Source organism: Pipistrellus hanaki (genome assembly GCF_964339955.1).
Source record: "Pipistrellus hanaki genome assembly, chromosome: 2".
NCBI lineage: Eukaryota > Metazoa > Chordata > Mammalia > Chiroptera > Vespertilionidae > Pipistrellus > Pipistrellus hanaki.
In genome coordinates this window covers 7,242,970-7,262,816 of record NC_140504.1, presented here as the reverse complement: position 1 = coordinate 7,262,816, position 19,847 = coordinate 7,242,970, and the positions used below count along the sequence as shown (strand labels likewise).

Genomic DNA, 19,847 nt, shown 5'->3' with positions numbered 1-19,847 from the left:
ACTCTCCCTCCCTCCCTGTCTGTCTCTCCCCCGGTCTCTGCCTCTGTCTCCACCCTCCAGCAAGCCCCAACCCCAGGGTGTGTGCTTTCCACAAACACCTGTGTCCCGAGCAGCCTCTGCCTAGACCTGGAGCTGGGGTTCCCCGGGGGGAGCTTGGGGCTCACACTGCAACCTGCATCTCAGGGGCCGCTGAGAGGGGTCCCACTGGCCCGGGGGCAGCTGCCAGTGCGGGACGGGGATGCCAGGGTCTCCTACGAGGGCATAAGCCCCTTGCCAACCTCCGGGAACTCCCTCCCCGCCTGTCCCCGAGCGGCTGGGAGGGGCAGGCGGGCGGGCAGGCTGCTTTCCAAAGACCAGCCTCCCTTCACGGCTGTCCGCCTGGAGCGGCCCTTCACGTCAGCTGCGGTTTGAGAGGTCAGCCTGGAGTGACCCCGAGCCTTGAAGCGGCGAACCGCCCGCCGCACACGCACGTGCTCACTCCCCTCCCCGGGGCGACTCTCTCCTCATTAGCTGTTCCCTTGAAGGACTGACTTCCCTCCGGAGGGAAATTCCTGAAACCCAACAGTTGACAAACCCACACACCCTCCGGAGGGCCGGGCACCAGATAAAAGGGGGACGTCCACTGCTGAGAGCAGGGACCTGCCGCCGCCACCGGGGGACCCAGCGGAGCGCGGGGACCGGGGCCGGGCCGGGAGAGCGTGGGGGCCGTGGCCCGGACCGGCACCGCGGGGCACCTGCAGCGGCGCCCAGCCAGCCGGCGCCCCCCCTCGGGGATCCGCCGGGCGCCCCCCAGCCGGTGGCCGAGCTCCGTCCTCAGGCTGCCAGCAGCGGAGCGCTCCCTGCGAGGAAAACTGGTTCTCTGGGTTTTTCTGGTTTGCTCTCCGCGCTCCCCTGGACGATCTATTTCTGTCTTTTCCTTTGGGAAAAACGCGCTTTGCCAATGACTAATCGGGGCCCGTGCGGAGATGTTATCAGCTGTCACCTGCACCGCAGCCCCCGAGCCCGCGCCCGCGCCCGCGCCGAAGCCAGGAGCTAGACGGTGGGCGGCTGCAGCCCCGACCTGCCCGCACCACCTGCCTCCCCGGAGCTGCTAGACGCGGGCTGCCGCCCGGGCCACCCCTGTCCCTGCCCCGGGCCTGGCATGCGGCCATCCCAGTGACTGCCAGGGGCCCTGTGCAAGGGGCCGACCCAGGTGTCTGAGGAGCAGCCGCCTCCCCTCGGGCCACGGGCGAGCCCTGGATGGAGCTCGGCACCCAGACCCCTCATGTCGATCCTGCTGACGCTGTGCGCCCTGCTCCTGCCCCTGGTGACTCCGGGCCGAGGTGGCCGGCCGTGGGAGCCCTGCACAGGTAAGGGGGCTGCTGCCCTGGAGCCGGGCGGTGTGGCTAGGCACTAAGTGCCACTAGCTGATGCCATCCAAGGTCCCGGGTGCCCTCGGACGGGCAGAGGAGGGATGGGCAGACGTGGGACAGGCAGACGTGGGACGGGCAGAGGAGGGGAAGATGAAAGGGAGCAGGGAGGCAATCACAATAGAAACTCCGTCTTTAACTGCTCCCAGGGTGGGGACTCGGTTCAAAGCGCTCGGCAGCCGCCATCGGAGGCCCTTCGCATGTGCTTACCTGCTTGCCCTCCTGGGGGAAGGCCTTCCACCTGCTTCAGGAATGAGGCCCTCGGAGGAGGCGGGGAACCCGGGGCCGCCCCCCAGCCTGGTGGTTCTGTCCTGTGGGGAGTGAGGGAGAGGGGAACAGCCCCAAACACACCTTTTGGGGGACCTCCATCAGAGCGGGGCTCCCCTGGCCAGCACACCAGGGCGGCCGGGGGGGCGGGGGGGACAGGGGTGAGGGTGGGCCAATGATGCTCCCTTCTTTACAGAAAGGCCCAGTGGCCGAAACCGGTTTGGCTCAGTGGATAGAGCACATGTGTCAAACACAAGGCCCGCGGGCCAAATCCAGCCCGCCAGGCCTTGCAATGTGGCCCGCACCGCGCTGTCATCACTGCACTCCGCTGTCAGTTTATGACATTGTCAGTTTATGACTGTTCAGTAAACCATTCGGCTCGCGATTTAGGCTGGATTTTAGATTTTGGCCCCTTCTCTGATTGAGTTCGACACCCCTAGGATAGAGCGTCGGCATGAGGACCGAAAGGTCCCGGGTTCGATTCCGGTCAAGGGCATGTACCTTGGTTGCAGGCACAACCCTGGTGGGGTGTGCAGGAGGTAGCTGATCGATGATTCTCTCTCATCGATGTTTCTAACTCTCTATCCCTCTCTCTTCATCTCTGTAAAAAAAAAAAAATCAATAAAATATATTTTTAAAAAAGAAAAAAAAAAAAAGAAAGGCCCAGTGGACTTGCTAATGACCATGACACCACCGTACCTTCCTGGATTATCTACCAAGAGATTAAAAAGTAATAATTTTTTTTAAAAAGCAAAGTAACAGGGAAACGAGGCCTGGTAGCCATAAAGCTGGATGTTGGACCATGAGCCAGTGATGCAGGCACATGTGGCCTCGTGACCGGTGTCGCGGGGAGTCGCCGAAAGGGGGCAGTGTGGTTCTGGTTTTATTTGAAAATTATTCAATCCTGGTTCCCTGGGGTCAGCGCAGCCCCTCCGTGCCAGGGCTCTTTGCTCTGATGGCACTTGGCTCCCAGTGATGAGACCAGGGGATGCCAGCTGCTGATCTGAGTTGGAGCACTGACTGGCAGGGGTGTGGGGGGTGTCTGTTAAACCCCCCAGCCCCCACCCTAAACAGCCAGCGTCCCGAGCAGGAGGTGAGCAGCCCGTGGGGTCCTCAGGCAGCCGCTGTGGGGGTGCAGGGGCACCTGAGCAGGGGGCTGCACCTGCCCCCTTTCCTGTCTTGGGCACCAGATTTGAAAATCATACGGGAGCCAGGCCAACCTACGAGAAGTCCCCTGTGACGGAAGGCCCACCTCCCCGCTGGCACAGGGGGCGGTACTCGGGGTCCCAGCAGCCCCCCAAGGACCCGTGCCACTCGGGCCGTGCGTCCTGAGTTCACGGCGTGTCCCGGTGGGGATGACTCACTGGCATGTACCTTCACGCTCCCTTCGGCGCTGGGAGCAGAATCAACCTGCATCATAATAATACAGGTTATTTATAAAGCCCGCCCCCTCTCCCCCGAAGGCACATTGCAAATAGTTAAAAGATGACCCAGTTCTGAATACCACAACCGAGAGAGGAGAGATAAAAGTCACAAAATAGTATTGAACTACAGCTGGAACCGTCCCAAGACCCTTGTGGAAAGGCGAGCCGGGAGCGCGGGGAGTAGAGAACACCGCTTTGACTGCCTTCGGCTTTGCAAAGCACAGGAGTTCCCTGCAGGGTGGTGTGTGTGTGTGTGTGTGTGCTCGCGTGTGTAGGGGCTGGACTCCACCTCCCTCTGGGCTTTGTTCACGGACCTGCCATTGTGCTGGGCCTCGGCTGAGGTACCGGGATGTGGAGTCCTGGCCCCGACTCTGCCCCGGTTGGGGGGTGGCTGGTGGCTGAGGTGCGGGTCACAGGACAGCCGTGAAGGCTTCAGCTTGCGCGCTCCCCTCGCAGGAGGGTGCCGGGCTGGGAGAAGGCCGCTCTGCCCGCCACCTCTCTGTCCTGGTCCTCCTTGCTCCCTAGCATCCAGTGGCTTAAGGTCCCTGCAGGGCTGCGGGGACCTCCAGACCAGGATTTCCAGGCGTCCCCGGGCAGCGGGGCAGCAGAGGGGAGAGGACTGCACCTCAGGAAGTCCGGGCAGATGCGGAGGCTGGAGCGGCCAGGAGCGGGGAGGACAGGGGACCGTGGCGCAGTGGAACCTGGTGTCTGTGTGGCTTCGGGAGGTACGGGGAGGGCAGTGCAGGAGGCCCGGGGTGGGAAGAGGGGCCTTGTCTGGACAGGAAGCAGGCCACCTCACTGGCTTTCAGAGGGTTGGGACTGCAGGAGCTGTGTCCCAGTTAAAGGGGGCATGGGGTCTGGGCAGGGGAGCAGGCAGGGGTCCCTGGGAAACTGGCCGGGACCATTCAGGTGTGGACTGACCAGCAGAATGTCACCAAGGCCCTTTTTGGGCAAGCTCATGCCGATGGACACCTCCTAGGGCAGTGGCCGGCAAACTGCGGCTCTCAAGCCACATGAGGCCCTTTGGCCTTTTGAGTGTGGCTCTTCCACAAAATACCACAAGTGGGCACGTGATTGAAATTTTGTGGCCCATGCGCAGAAGCCGGTTTTCGGCCTGGGCGAGTCTATTTTGAAGAAGTGGTTCTAACGCCGAGCCACACACTAGGGGCCAAAGAGCAGCATGTGGCTCTCGAGCCGCGGTTTGCTGACCACGGTCCTAAGGGAAGGCAGTGTGGCTGGGACCCTCTGCAGAGGGGTGGGGCCAAGGGACTGGCTGGCCCTTCTGCACCGTTTGCCTGGTGGTCAAGCCTCAGTCCCAGCCACGCCTGAGACGGCCCAGCAGTTGGGCAGCACGAACAGCCTCCAGGGCCAGGAGCCAGGTGGGAGGTGCAGCCGCTGGACCGGCCTCGGGATGAGAAGGTGGAAGCGGCTCTGGAGCCGCTGGGGCTCAGGGCGTGCCCCTGTGTGCCGGGTGGGCTCCCTGGGTTGAGGATGGCCGGCAGGATTCTGGGCCAGGATGGCCTCCCTGACCCTCGGAGCCAGGCCGTGGCCTCTGAGGCTGGCACCCCCTCAGCAGCGGCCAGTTGCCTTGGAATAGAGAAGTGGAGATAGGGATTGCGAAGACCCACTGGGCTCCTATAAAAGGCCTGTGGTTCCAGCGGCATGACACACGTGTGGGTGTCCTTCGGGAGACACCTGGGAGGGCATGTCCCAGAGGGGGGCTCTCCAACAGGGAGGGGGCAGCGGCCATGGGTGGGGGCCGGGTGGTGCTGATGGAGAGTCCCTATTGTCCATCCCAATTCAGCTTGTCCCAACCGGGCCGGAGGCCACGGTGGAGAGTCCTGTGGGAGCCGTAATTCTGGGGGACAGCCTGACCCAATGCATCGGGGTCACTGACAGGCTTTGGGGAGCTGGGCAGAGAAAGGGGTAAAGGGGGTGTCTGATGGGGATGGAAAGTCAGGAGAACCGTGTCCCACCTTCTGGGTTGTGTTTGTGAGTGTCGTCTGTCACCTGGAATCAGCCAGAGGTGGGTCCTCACCCAGGACTCAGGGCCTAATCCACACGGCACCCATCCACCCTCCCCCCTTCCCTCCTTCGTTTGTCCAATCCTAGGCAAGGATGGCGGCTGTGCCTGCCGCTGGGTCACAGCAGAAGGCAGAGCGTCCCAAGGCTGGGGACTTACACCTCCATCGAACCGCAGCTGCACAGAGCAAACAGCTGTGGCCCCCCACTGCACCCCCTTCCCCCTCACCCCCATCCTCCCAGGTGGATTCTGAGCCCCAGGCAGGAGAACCCAGAGGAGCCACATGGCCAAGGCTCTCGGCAGGGGCCCCACAGTGGGCGGTGGGCTGAGTGCAGGAGTGGGTGGAGGGGTCAGGCCTGGCGTGCCCTGCAGCCTTGGAGACGGAGAAGTGCCCAGGGAATGCTGGGAACAGATTTGCATTTTAAAGCAGCTGGCTGGGGGGCAGTGGGCATTGGGGCCCCTGTGCCGCTGGGGCAGTGAGCAGGGGTGGGGCGCGTCGGTCCTTTCAGGGCCTTTGCCCTTGGACTTCCTCTCCAGGAGCTCTGGGGTGGGCGGTGCTTCAGTGGGGATTCCAGGTGTGAGCTCTGGCCCTTCGTTGAGAGGCCCTGAAACCCGTTCCTGGGAGTCACCCTGCTGGTGGCTCACATCCACACCAGCCAAGCCTCTTAGCCGTTTGCAGTGACCGAGCCTGCAGCTTCTCTCTCCTGGTCCGCGGTGCAGCGCCCACCGGCCCCTGGGAATCTGAGAGCAGCCCCTGGCCCGCACTGGAGGCCCCGGAGGCCGGAAGCCATGGAGGGGGAGGAGGCTGACAGTTCTGCTGGGCCCCGGAGTGGTTGGCCAGTCCCATCACCTGTAGCGCTAACTTTTAGCAAAAGTTCATACGTGACATTAAATGGATGACCACTCCCACCCCATCGGGTCAGGCTCAGCGACCTGCACTCTGGAGGAGACCCCAGCACAGCCCTCCTCCTGTCTCTCCAAACACAAGCCTGAGGGACACCATCCCCTCTCCCCCAGCACAGAGGAGGCCGCGCCGACACCAGCGCACTGTCACCCTGACACCTGTTTTCCTTTAAAACACGATCAGCAGTTAGGACAGGGGCATTTTTAAATTATTTGTCTGCACAGAAATTGGGAAACAAGAATATTCATTTTTTTTTTTTTTCTAATGGAACCTCATAAAGATCAGAACCACTGATTCTGTGGTTTCGATCTTTGAAAGTAAATCATGGATTTCCCGGCAGTCTTTGTCCACAGTCAAGGCGCAGGCTTGGGGTCTGGACCGGTTTCCTGATGGACCACCCCATTTCCCTGTCCCCTCTGCACCCCCCCCCCCAATCCTCCCAGGTGGATTCTGAGCCCCAGGCTTAGAGAACTCCGTGTTGGGGCAGGAGGCGCCCACTGCCCTTCTCATCCAAGTCTGGGGGGTGGGGGGGCGGAGGTAGGAAGATGGGACAGGCTGCTTGGCTGTCACCTGCGGGGATGTCTCAGAAGAATCCAATCTAAGGAGCATCTCGGGCAATGCCAGGCGCACATACCTGCCATTGGTGATGGTGGTGGTGGGGGGGGGTTGATGAGGGGAGATACCAGCCTCGCTGGTATCAACCCCAGGTGACTCCAGGGTCGTCTTGCAGCCCGGGAGCTCCCTCCGCTGCCGCCTGGGTTGTGGCGACGGAAGAAGGAGGCGGGAGACCTGGAGTGGGGAGCTGCCCCCTTTGGGCAGGGGAGGAGGTAGAGGTGGCCTGAGGTCGGGTCTGCGGGCCGGGCTGGGTCCAGGGGAGCACGGGGACCGGAGGGTGTTGTGCTATGCAGAGGGGCAGGCGGTGTGTGCGTGTGAGTGTGCACGCGCATGCCCGGCTGAAAAACAAACAAACAAAAAACCCAGAGCATGTCCACCCAGGAGATAAACCCGTCTCCTGCTCTTCCCCCCGCGGCCTGAGCGGCGCCCGCCGCCGGCCTCGCGCGTGGAGGCGGGTCGGGGCCTCCCGGGCTCGGGTGCAGCTCCGCAGCGCCCCCTGGCGGGCCTGCGAGCAGCGGCTGGAGACGGAGCAGCCGGGGAAACGCCGCTGGGCGGGCGCTGCTCCGGGGACCCCTGCACCGGGCTGTCGCCCCCCCTGGGAGTGTGCGTGTCGCGCCCCGGGGTCGGGTCGGGTCGGGTCGGGCTGAGCCGGGCGCTCCGGGGAAGGTCACCAGGGGGGCAGGCGCTGCCGGCGCCCCGCAGAGCGGAGCAGCGCAGCGCGCAGGCGGTGGCTTCTCTGGCTGCTTCTGGTTAAACCGGGGAGCCTTGGTCAGGGCGGCTTTCAGGACCCGACTCCGCTGGGGTCGCGGGGTGGGGGTGGAGGGTGGAGTTCAGGGCCATGAACTTGGGTGGGAACTACTGCACCTTTGTCGTCATGACTCCAACCCATTCGCAGCAGCCCCCAGGAGAGTGGTGGGGGCGGGAGGGTCGCGGGCGAGGAGGGGGCATTGGCTGGGGTATGGAGGCAGGGGACCTCAGGTAGAAGTGGCTCTGTCCAGGAGTGAGGGCGGGGCTTGGGAAGTTGGGGAAACGTGGGGGCCTCAGCCAGACCGGCAAGGAGGGAAACAACAACAACAACAACAACAGCAACAACAGCAACAACAAAGGGTTTTCCAAAGGCAGCAGGCCCGGCCCCGGAGGGTGAGCCCTTGAACCGCCTGCCCTGTGGCTTTCCCCTCTGACCTCTGCCACACTCAGGCTGGACCTGGGCTGGGGTGGGGGGAAGGAGGTTGCCATTGGCCTGTGCGGCACAGCCAGGTGGGTTTGGGACGTTTGAATAAAATGAGGATGTTCAAGGGGAGGTGGAGGGACAGGCGCAGAAATCTGGTTGTTTGTGGGACCAGGTTGAAGGTCCTGGTCCCACAGCCTCTGGGCCAGAAGCCAGCTTGAGCCTTGCCCCCCTGGGGTCCTCACCCTGATCAGGGAGGGACAGCAGGGTCCTCCCACCAAGGGCCTGCTGGCCAGGGGGCTGTTGGCCACTTGAACCCCAGACATGCAGCACAGCCCCCCAGAGCTGCCCGGAGGAGCAGACACAGGAGTGCGGGCCGGGGACCACCCGGGGTGGGCCTCAGACAGCATTGCTGGAAAAGCTCTCCCAAGGTGTGACTGACTGTGTCTAAAGATGCAGATGCCAGGGTTCTGTTACTCTGGGAAGCTGGACAAAACCCACAACTAGGCCCAGAGAGAGGACAAGGGTAGCCAGGACAGCACGTTTATTCACTCCACTCGAGAAACGTGTATGAAGAGGGGAGGGCAAACAGCATCGGGGGTGCGGGGTTCGAGACCAGGCAGAGGTCTCAGGGAGGGGGCTATGGGAGAGAGGCCAGGAGCCAGGTCTGTTAGAAACAACCCGGGACCCCCACTAACAGGGGAGGGTCATCTCAGCTTCATCTGGGCCTGGTGTGGAGGCTGCAGACAGGCTCAGCCTGGTGGTTGGGGTCTGAGGCTAGCAAGCGTTCATGCGGAGACACGTCCCCATGCATGTGCTGGGTTAAATCCTGAAGGGTGTCATGAGGGGAGTGGGGGCTGGCCCTGGGGGACATGCCTGCTCAGCAGCAGGCCAGGCGGGGGCACACGGGGCGGCAGATCAGGGACATGCTGGAGGACGGGCGGCAGCAGCTGGGCTGACAGGAGGAGGTGGGGCCACAGCAGGAGGAGGTGGGCACACAGCAGGCAGGCCTGCACACGGGGCGGCAGATGAGGGACACGCAGGAGGAGGGTCTGCAGCAGGATGAGGTGCAGGAGGTGGGCTGGCAGCAAGAGGAGACTGAGCAGGGGGTGGCCCCAGAGCAGACGGGCACACAGCACATGGGCTTGCAGCAGACGGGTGTGCAGCAGACGGGTACACAGCAGGAGGGCTGGCAGGGGGAGGAGGTGCAGCAGGAGGGCTGGCAGGAGCTGATGCAGGAGCTGGTGCAAGCTGGTTGGCAGGGGCTGGACCCACAGGTCACCTGGCAGCAGGGGCTGGACATGCAGCTCACTGGGGTGCAGACAAAGGTCAGGCAGCGGGCTGGGGCGCAACAGCTGGGAGTGCAGCAGGTGGGCTGGCAGCAGCTGGGGGTGCAGCAGGAGGGGACACAGCAGCTGGGGACACAGCAGGTGGGGACACAGCAGGTGGGCTGGCAGCAGCTGGAGGTGCAGCAGGAGGGCTCACAGCAGCTCTCTGGACAGTCGTCCGCCTGCCAGGAGGAGTCGGTGCAGGAGTCACTGGACCCGGGCAGGCAGGCGCGGTTGCCGTAGCTCAGGTCGCTGGAGCAGACGGACAGGGCGGAGGCGGCCATGGTGGGCAGAGGCTGGAGGTGAGCTGGGAGGAGGGTGTAGGTGTGTGAGTGTGAGTGTGTGAGGTGCCAGGGCTGTCAGCTTTTATACCCCTCCTCTGTGTTGTGTGTTGCCCCAGCAGGAGGCTCCCCACGCCCTCCCTTCCTTGTTGGTGTTTGGAACCTGTTCCCGGGGAGCCCTCATGAGGGCTGGTTTATTTTCTTAGGAGGTGCTGGCCAGCTCGTAAAAGTCCTCCTGTGCTCGTGGTTGGGTGGCCGGTCCTGACCGAGCCTGCTGAGTGGCCTGACAAGCCAGGCTGGGTGGAGCTGGGGCAGGTGGACAGAGGGTGGGCTGCTGAGTGAATGCTCATCGCAGGGACCTGGTGCTGGGGGGAGGGTAACTTGGATTCTGGGTCCCAGGAATGGCTCCTCATGTGAGTGCCTGTCTCTGGGGCATGGGGTCCCCTTTCTTTTGCATTGTCACCGAGTTCCTGTAGATCAGTGTTTCCCAAAGTGTGGTACGCGTACCTCCAGGGGTAGGGGAAGAGTTTGGTGGGGGTACGCGTTGCACCGGAGTTTGGTGGGGATATGCACTGCACCGTGTTTAGCTGTGCTTAATTCTACGTTCTCATGAGTATGAGGGGTACTCAGCATTACGAAAATTATAGAAGGGGTACACATGTGTCAAAAGTTTGGGAAACACTGCCGGATGGAGGGAAGAGGAGGGTTGTGGCCAGTTCTGCCTGTGGTGGGCGCCAGCTGTCCCTGCCTCAGGTTGGGCCTGATAGACAGGTGCAGCTTGAGGGTTTTGTGCTGTTCTTCCTCCTGCCTGTGGCGTAAGCTGGCCGGGTTTGCTGTGGGCAAGGGCAGGGTGGTCAAGACACATGTAGGAAGGGGGAGGGAGAGAGACATAGAAATATCGATGATGAGAGAGAATCATTGATCAGCTGCTGCCTGCACGCCCCCCCTGAGGATTGAGCCCACCACCTGGGCATGTGCCCTGACCGGGAATTGGATCGTGACCTCCTGGTTCACAGATTTCTGCTCCACCGCTGAGCCACACCAGCTGAGCTCAATGGCATTTTAACCAGAATCCTGAGAAAGTGTGAAAGCTACATGTATCATGCAAAGTTTGCCATCTGCAGCAGGGCCTCAAGTACCGATATTTCTCACGGTAATGTTGATGAGATGCTGTAGGAACCCAACTCTTGTTTGTCTCCGCGCCTGTGGTTAAGTTGACTTTGTTATTATTTCCTGCAGTTATTTTTAAAAAATATATATTTTATTGATTTTTTACAAAGAGGAAGGGAGAGGGATAGAGAGCCAGAAACATCGATGAGAGAGAAACATCGACTAGCTGCCTTCTGCACAGCCCCCTACTGGGGATGTGCCCACAACCAAGATACATGCCCTTGACCAGAATCGAATCCAGGACCTTCCAGTCCCCAGGCCCATGCTCTATGCAGCCTGCAGTTGTTTGTTATTAAAACTGCAGAATCTCTCCACCAGGCTCAGGGAGGGCTGACCATACATTTGATTTTGTGTCCTGTGCCCTGGGGCTGTGACAATTGGCCATACACTTGAAGGTTTAAAACGACCAGCATGGGTCCTCTCAGACTCTGGAGACCACCTGAGTGCAGTTTCCTGAGCTGAGACCCCAGGTGTCGTACACCTCCCCCCTCCCCCCGAGGCTCCAGGGGTGTCTTTCCTGCCGCTTCCAGCTGCTGAGGCTCCGGGCCTATCTTGGCTGTGATGCCGGCGCTCCAGGCTCTGCCTCTGGTTATGTGTCCACCTCCTTGTCTGTGTGAGAAGGAAGTGGCGTCTCTCTCTCTGTGAAGGACACGCGTGAGGCCCCGAGGGGCCCACCTGGCTGACCACGGATTGTCTCCCATCGAGAGATCCTTAATTTAATCAGCAGCCTCTGGTCAGTCTGCAGTTCCTTCCCCACAAGGTGACACCCACAGTTGCGGCGTTAGGACGAGGCTGTCTTTGGGGACCAGATTGGCCCACGGCGGCATTCTTTGCAAACACTCCATGTCTCACCTCCCCACAGGGTCTCTCCCCGCTCCACCCAACCTCACTCACACTGTCTGATTCGGTGTGTATGACCTTGGCAGGTCACTGTGGGCCCCACTTCCTCTTCAACAAGATGGCGTCCCAGTGTAACCAGGCCATTGTGTGATTGATTTATTATCTATCTATCTATCTATCTATCTATTTATTTATTTATTTATTTATTTTAATCTTCACCCGAGGATATTTATCCATTGATTTTTATTTATTTATTTATTTATTTATTTATTTATTTATTTATTTATTTAGAAAGCGTGGAAGAGAGGGGGAAAGATAGAAACATTGATGTTAGAGAGACACATTGATTGGTTGCCTCCTGCATGCACCCTGACCAAGGCCAGGGATTGAACCTGCAACTGAGGTATGTGCCCTTGACCGGATTTGAGCCTGGGAGTATCCAATCCACAGGCCGATGCTCTGTCCACTGAGCCGAACCGGCCAGGGCTGCTGTGTGATTTGAACACGTTCAGTGCCTGATGCTTACCCGGTGCGTCACCAAGCCACTGGCCTTACTGTGGTTTCGTTGGCCACATGGCAGCATCGTGCTTAGCAAGGCAACTCCAATTGCCATGAAGAACCGGGATGCATCCTGCCGCTGGTCCAGCGTGGGTTTGACCGTGACATGCACAGCAGGGGCCGAGGCTTCAGGCCCAATGGCGAGCTCACAATGGCGGGCCCTACAGTCAGATTCGAAGCTCTGATTTCCGGGCTTCTACAGCATCCTGAGGCAACAGGAGGCCTGTCCGTCCGTCCAGACACGTCTTTCACAGGCGGCGCCTATGGAAACGAGCTCCCAGGCCGCTGCTTGCGAGGTGGCTGTGGGTGAGAGGAGCGCCCTGGGCAGCCTACTCTCTCTGCTTCTCCCTCCATCCCAGCTGCTCATGCGCAGAACTCCAGGCGAGGGCAGGACCACAGGACAGACACATGGCTCTGCCCGGCCAAGCGCAGGGGAGCCCACCGGCCGCTCCTCTCTGCCTGCGGCTCCCTTCGCTCACGCTGTGGCCGCCATGACGTGGGGCCTAGATGGCAGTTTCTCCCAAACCCATCACCATCACCTTTCTCCCGATCGGCATCTTCTACTGGACTAAGGCTCGTTTTCTCCCCAAAATGCGTTCTAGAGAACAATGTGCAGGTGTCACGGGGAGCCCCCAGAACACGACTCTGCTGGCAGGGGGAGGGGGGTCCCACCCCAGAGCCTGGCAGCGGCAGCCTTGGGCAGCTGCCCAGAGTCGTTGAGCAAGCAGGGGAACAAAGGCCAATGGGAAGCACCTCAGGCTCAGCGGCAGGCGGATGTGTGTGAGGGGTGGGGGAGTGGGGGCAGAGTCCAGAGGGCTGGGCAGGGGTCCCACTCTGAGGCAAGGCGGAGGAAGTTCCTGTCTGCAGGTGTAAGTGCCCCGAGTCCAGGAGAGGCTCTGGGGCTGTGTCAGGGGAAAGAGCCAAGTCCTCATACCCTAGGGAAGAGGGGGTGGGGTGATGGGCACAGGACAGGCAGAGAGTGAAGGGGCAGGAGGGACACCTCCGGGGCTGAGGGCCAAGCTCTGCAGGGATTGGGCCCCCGGAGAAGAGATGAGAGTGAGGCTGATCTCAGCAGTTGTTGGCAGGGTCAGCGGCGTGGTGTGTGAGGGGGAGGGAAGGATGTTGCGGTGCAGGGGTGAGTAGGGGAGAAATGGGGCAGCTCCCCTCTGGAGGGCTGAGGGGTGCAGGCAGCACTGAGCGGGAGGGAGGACGGCTGGCTTTATTTATCCCTGTGATGTGGGAGGAGGTCCCAGCAGAAAGCTCCCGAGAGGGGAGGCGGAAGGTGGGGCTGGAGGGCTTGGGAAGCAGGCCACAGTCTTGCCTGACCCCAATCCTCCTGGCCTGGGCAGAGGGGCTGCTGCCCCTCCATGGGGGAGACACTGAACCCCATGTCTTGCCAGGCCCTTCTGCAGGGAGCCCCCCTCTAAGTGGGCTTCTGAGGGAGACCCCAGGGCAGTGTGGTGACTGTGCCAGGACTGGCCACTGCCAAGTCCCCGAGGATCGACCGCCGTGGGCTCCTGGGAAGGGGGCTGCCCCCACTGAGGCCACCATGCCGGGCTGGCCCCGGTCCTGAGGGATGGGAGCCAGGCGCCAGGCCAGCACAGGCAGGGCCAGAGCAGGGCCCCTGCAGCTGGGGTCCGGCAGGGACACGGCAGGCGGGCCGGCCTCTGTGGGGACTGGCTGGCAATTGGAACAGAAACGGCCTAAAGAAAGACAAGTGCCATCAGGGTTAAATGCAGGTGAGTTTATTAGGTTTTCCAAGCAGCTTCTGAGGAGGTGAGGCCACTGAGGCTTGCACTGCGGACAGGGACCCCATCCCGAGCCCTGGCCCCAGGCGGAGTGCGGCAGGGGGCCTGGGCCATCCTCCTGGGCTGAGAGGAGGAAGGGCTGTCCACGCACTCAGGAGTTCCAAATAGATAGACCTAAGGCGGCTGTGAAGCCTGCAGTGCCCCATAGAGCTGGCTGGCCTGGGGGAGGGGGACATGTTTGCTCAGCAGCAGGACCCCTGGGCTGAGGTGGGGACACAGCAGGCCGGGCGGGAGCACACGGGGCGGCAGATCAGGGACATGCTGGAGGATGGGCGGCAGCAGCTGGGCTGGCAGGAGGAGGTGGGGCCACAGCAGGAGGAGGTGGGCACACAGCAGGCAGGTCTGCACACGGGACGGCAGATGACGGACACGCAGGAGGAGGGTCTGCAGCAGGACGAGGTGCAGGAGGTGGGCTGGCAGCATGAGGAGGCCCCAGAGCAGACGGGCACACAGCACAGGGGCTTGCAGCAGACGGGTGTGCTGCAGACGGGCACACAGCAGGAGGGCTGGCAGGGGGAGGAGGTGCAGCAGGAGGGCTGGCAGCATGAGGGCATGCAGGAGCTGGTGCAGAAGCTGGTGCAGGCTGACTGGCAGGGGCTGGGCCCACAGGTCACCTGGCAGCAGGGGCTGGACATGCAGCTGACTGGGGTGTAGATGAGGGTCTGGGTGGGGACCAGGGCACAGCAGCTGGGGGTGCAGCAGGAGGGCTGGCAGCAGTTGGGGACACAGCAGGTGGGCTGGCAGCAGCTGGGGACACAGCAGGTGGGGGCGCAGCAGGAGGGCTCACAGCAGCTCTCTGGACAGTCGTCCGCCTGCCAGGAGGAGTCGGTGCAGGAGTCACCGGACCCGGGCAGGCAGGCGCGGCTGCTGTAGCTCAGGTTGCTGGAGCAGATGGACAGGGCGGAGGCGGCCATGGTGGGGCAGAGGCTGGAGGAGGTGTGAGTGTGTGAGTGTGTGAGGGAGTGGTTGTGAGGTGTGTGAGCTGGAGGAGGTGTGAGTGTGTGAGTGTGTGAGGGAGTGGTTGTGAGGTGTGTGAGCTGGAGGAGGTGTGAGTGTGTGAGTGTGTGAGGGAGTGGTTGTGAGGTGTGTGAGCTGGAGGAGGTGTGAGTGTGTGAGTGTGTGAGGGAGTGGTTGTGAGGTGTGTGAATTGCTCAGGGTGGTGGGGCTTTTATATGGCTCAGCGGTGTGTGTTGTCCCATCACGAGGGCACAGAAGAGTCTGCTTCCTTGTTGTTGGAGCGGGTCCCTGAGGACGCTTGTCACAGACCCATGACAGCTCAGCTCCTTGAACCCCGGAGAGGTGGGAGGCCAGGGCCCACAGAGCCGGCTGCAGGGGAGGCCTCCACAGCTGGGCCGACCTGGGCCTGGACACGGGAGGGCCAGGTATTCCCCACAGCCCCCTCTGAGCAGCTTTCTGGGGTTTCTTACTATTATTTCTCAACGCTCAGTGGGATCATAAGCATATTTTATTCTGTTTTATATTCTACTTATTTAGGGGTGTGATTCTCTCCTGAATCCACAGCAATGAGTGGTTTGGGAGCTGTGTTGACTTTTATTGTATCAGCAAATACTTAAATAATAGCTCTTGCCATGCCAGTGTCTATTCTGAGCAACTTAATAAATATTACCTCCACAACCCTCACAACAAACAGCCTTGTGAGGGAGGAGCTGTTGTTATTTCCACTTCACAGATGGGGAAACTGAGGCACGGCTAAGGACTTGCACCAAAGCTACCCTAGCAAGCAGAAGAGCCTGGATTGGAACCCAGTGGCCTGTGTCCTTAACTATAAAAGTCAGAGGGAGCCTGATGCCCACAGGCAGTGGGAGAAGTGAGGGCTGACAGAATGGACTGGCCTCTCTGAAATGAAAAGCCCAGATTGGCAGGATTGCCAGTGACGGTGGTATGAATGTTCCTGCCTTGGCTGACTTCAAGCCAATAGTGGTTTAATAACTCGCTTGCAAACGTCCTGACTATTGCACATCTGGTTCTTATAAACCACACTAGAGGCCTGGTGCAAGAAATTCATGCGTGGGGGGGGGGGGTCCCCTCAGCCTAGCCTGCACCCTCTCCAATGTAGGACCCCTTTGGGGATGTTCAACTGCCGGTTTAGGCCCAATCTGAGGATCCGGCCTAAACCGGCAGTCGGACATCCCTCTCACAATCTGGAACCACTGGCTCCTAACTGCTCACCTTCCTGCCTGCCTGATTGCCCCTAGCTGCCTCCCTCCACCCCCCTACTGGCCTGGTCATCTCCAAGTGCCCCCCCCCCCATGTCAGTCTTGTCACCCCACATAGCCTGCTGTTCAATCATTTAGTCATCTCTCACTAACCCCCCTGCCAGCCTGGTTGCCCTTCACAGCTTGTTGTCAGTTGTTTGGTCATCCCTCACTAACCCCCCTGCTGGCCTTGTTGCCCCACACAGCCTGTTGTTTCGTTGTCTCTCTGGTTGTTTCAGTTGTGATGGCCTCTGGCTTTTTATGTATTAGGATGAGCCGGCAAGCCTTGGGGGCCAGGGACTTGGAGATGAAAGGGGTTTCAGATGATGGGGGTCCTGGGCACCTGAAGGGATTCTGAGCCAAGTTGGGGTATGGCCAGTAGGAGGCCCCTGGAATGTGGCCTTAGCATAATGTCAGGAGTTCTTGTATTTTCATGGTTGAATTATATTCCACTGTATGGCCATCCCCATGGTGTTTATCCATTCCTCCCGATGGACACTTGGGCTGTCTGTACTTCTTGGCTACTGAGAATAAGGTTGCAAGGACGAGTTGAGTCCCCTTTTCAGTTCTTTTGTGTATTAACTCAGGAGAGGGATTTCCGGGTCATATGTTAATTCTAGGTTCCTTTCTCTGGTTCCTTTCAACAAGTTCTCTCTCGTGAGTGCTCTGGTTTCTGCTGCGTGGACCTCGGCATTTCTTTTTATTCTCACGTGTGTTGTGCTTTGTGACTCGGAGGTACATGTTTTCCTCATTTCCGGAAAACGATCTACATTCCTGAATGCTGCCTTTCCCCAGGTCTCTCTGGCCGCTTCCTCTGGAATGTCATTTAAGTGAATATTGAACCTTTTCTATCTTCCAAGTCTCTTAGCCACTTTTTAATTTTTAAAAAATATCTTGTTTTTATATAACATTTTTAGGTCAGCATTTGAATTTATGCAAATTCCATGCAGCCTGTCTAATCTTCCATCTCACCCAGGCAGTGGGTTTTATTTCAATGATTTTACATATCTTAGCTTTAGAAGTTGTATTTGATTCTCTCCAGTATATCTTTCTAAAGGGTATATCTTGTCCCTTATGCTTCCCATTCTATTTTTTGTTCTTAAGCAAACCGATTTACAATTCTGTGATCAAAATTCCCACCACATGGAGTCCTTGGGACCTTGGGGATTCCAGCCATGTCTTCCCCACCAAGCTGGGATTTGGGGCTATGCCTTCTCCATCAGACTAAAGGTTAGGGCTGTGTCTCCCTTATTGCATCAATGGCTGGGTAGTATTTCCCTTTCAGGTCTGTTGTTCTTTTTAAAAAAATATATATTTTTATTGATTTCAGAGAGGAAGGGAGAAGAGAGAAACATTAATGACAAGAGGAAATCATTGATTGACTGCCTCCTGCAGGTTGGACCGAGCCCACAACCCAGGCATGTGCCCTTGACCGGAATCAAACCTGGGACACTTCGTTCCACAGGCCGATGCTCTATCCACTGAGCCAAACTGGCTAGGGCACATCTGTTATTCTTAGGACCTGTGGCTTGTGTGCGTACACGCTCTCATGTGTTTTGTGTTTGGGGTTGTGGGCTCACATGTGAGGTTCTTGCGTTATGTATGTTAACTCTGAAAAGCTCAGATTGGAGGTGTGCATGCCTCTAGAGCAGAGGTTCCCAAACTTGTTTGTGCCGTAGACCCCTTGCCATGTTTTTCGGTTTTGGGTAGACCCCCTACTTACCTGATATTGATTTTTTTGTAAATTTCTAACTGTAGTGAAGTTTAGTGTTAAAATTTAATAAAAAATAATGTACCTACTTTTCTCCGGCATTCTCAAACAAAATAACACTAATTCACTATAATTTGTATGATAAACTACCAGTTTATATTTTTTTAAATATTTTCTCAGCGCTTTCCTATTCAAGATTCAGGAAACGAATGAACGTATTTTTCTCACATTCATATTTATAGAGTGACGAATTGAACAAGTCGGTGCAAGTTCGCGAAGCTTTGAGACAAAAATTGGCAAGAATGTTTACTGCGCGTATGCTTGTAACAAGATGATACTGGTATATCATTATGTGCAGGTTTTTATCCTACAACTTACACAATTTTATAAACATATATAATAAATTGTTTACTTCATAGGTACTTTTATAAATAATTTATATGTTTTTATATTATAAGATAATATGATGTAAGTAAATAGGTACTATCAGTGTATGTTGAGATCCACTATCGTGGACCCCCATTTTCATTTCATGGACCCCCCAATTTTTTTTTCGCTGACGTAGACCCCTTGCAGGTTGTCATAGACCCCTGGGGGTCGATATAGACCACTTTGGGAATCACTGCTCTAGAGAATGCGTTCCAGGAACTGTGTTCTGCTCCTTCTAAATGGTGTCTGACTGAGCCAGTGCCGGGCACATTCTTAGCCATGCCAGGCGGGGACCCGGAGGTTACGGAGAGGCAGACTGTGCCCCAGGTGGCTATGTAGATGGCAGAGCTGCAATTCACACCCAGCTCCTCCAGACAGCGCAGCACTGAGCCCCCTGACAAGACAGATGCCAGTCTCCATGAGGGAAAGGGGAAGGAGAAGGCTGTGAGTCCAACAGTGTGCGAGACACCATGCTAGACTGCAGGCTGAGTGAGGGGCAGGATGACAGACCACCCAGGAGGGCGGGCTCCTCTGTTCCGCTGCAGCTGGACATTCACCCTGACCTGTGTGGTCACTGAGAGTCACCTTGCCCCCCACTGGATGGGCCTGGGTTCAGCCGTCCTAGTTCACGGCTGTCTGCCCCGGGCCAGTGCAGAGGTGCGTGGGAAATGTGGTCAGACATGAGGGCCTGGCGTCCTGCTCTTTATCGTTTAGGGAGCCATGGCCATGAGCATCCCAGCCAGCTGGTGGCAGAGGCCAGCATGCCAGCATGCTGCTCAGGGAACTGGCTGAGGAACCCGTCAGTGCTGTATTCAGAGAATGTGCCACTTCTCTTCCGAAAGCCGGTTGGTGGGAGAAGGGAGCTGCTGGGAACGGAGGGGGTCATGGCTGGGCTGTCTCAGTGTCTGTCTCCCGGGGGCGGCCCTGACCCTGAGTGGCCCAGGGCAGAAGGCATGCTAGCAGCCTGCAGGCAGGACAGAGGTGGGCACCAGGCTCTGGCTCACTCACCATCCTCCTGAGGATGGGCCAGCCCCAGCCCTTCATCCCAGACCCTCATTTTGGAGGCTGTACCACCCCTTCTCGCCCCAGAGGAGGGTGCTAACGGAGATTTCCAGAGAGAATGCCAGGTGAATCAGTGTCTTAACCAGCCATTGGGGGGTTCCTGGTTCAGTCATCCAGTAGGAGCCATGCAAAGACGGTGGTCATTCACCAGAGACCAGCTATGGTGGCTGGAGAGGGTGTCCCCGTGCAGGGCACAGCTCAGCTGTCTGTGACCAGGGAGAGCCGGAGTGCCAGTCACAGCATCAGAAGCAATCAGGGGTGCAGCAGAAGACAGGCAGGCAGGCCATTGGGACACTGGAGGAGGTCTCGCACATGGCGGGCTGGCAGGAGTCCTGGCTGCTGGCAGGCTGGAAGGGGGTGGCCGACCCATCCGCGGGACAGCACAGCACACAAGGGAGGGGGAAGCAGCAGGAGATCCCACAGCCCATGAGAGAGCAGCAGGCAGGGACAGGGACGGAGGGCCCGAGGCAGGGGGTTAGACCTGGGAGCTGCTAGCGTGGCACATGGTGGTGTGGGGCTGGGCTGGGGCTGGCCTGGAGGCTCCTCCCTGGGGGTGGCCTTTATTACCCAGGCCTGGGGTCTTGGCAACCTGTCCACTGTTGGCTGTTATTGCTGATGTCACGTCCCTGTTTCT

The 19,847-nt window shown here is 59.0% G+C and overlaps 3 protein-coding genes across 3 annotated transcripts in view; 1 reads left to right on the top strand and 2 right to left on the bottom strand.

Annotated features, from left to right (window-relative positions):
- The first annotated feature begins 623 nt into the window (after nucleotides 1–623).
- TSPEAR (thrombospondin type laminin G domain and EAR repeats) overlaps nucleotides 624–19,847 on the top strand; it is a 105,434-nt gene continuing 86,210 nt past the window's right edge. The window contains exon 1 of the mRNA XM_084873737.1: nucleotides 624–1,349. Within this exon, the coding sequence (XP_084729863.1) occupies nucleotides 1,265–1,349 (85 nt within the window). The 5' untranslated portion in view covers nucleotides 624–1,264. The remainder of the gene's footprint in view (nucleotides 1,350–19,847) is intronic.
- On the bottom strand, nucleotides 8,691–9,422 carry LOC311617308 (uncharacterized protein; the record flags this gene model as incomplete). The annotated part of the gene is made up of 1 exon (XM_084873751.1): nucleotides 8,691–9,422. The coding sequence occupies one exon, from the start codon at nucleotides 9,420–9,422 to the stop codon at nucleotides 8,691–8,693; it is 732 nt and encodes a 243-aa protein (XP_084729877.1).
- Nucleotides 13,978–14,709, bottom strand: LOC311617309 (uncharacterized protein; the record flags this gene model as incomplete). The annotated part of the gene is made up of 1 exon (XM_084873752.1): nucleotides 13,978–14,709. One exon carries the CDS (start codon nucleotides 14,707–14,709, stop codon nucleotides 13,978–13,980), a length of 732 nt encoding a protein of 243 aa, XP_084729878.1.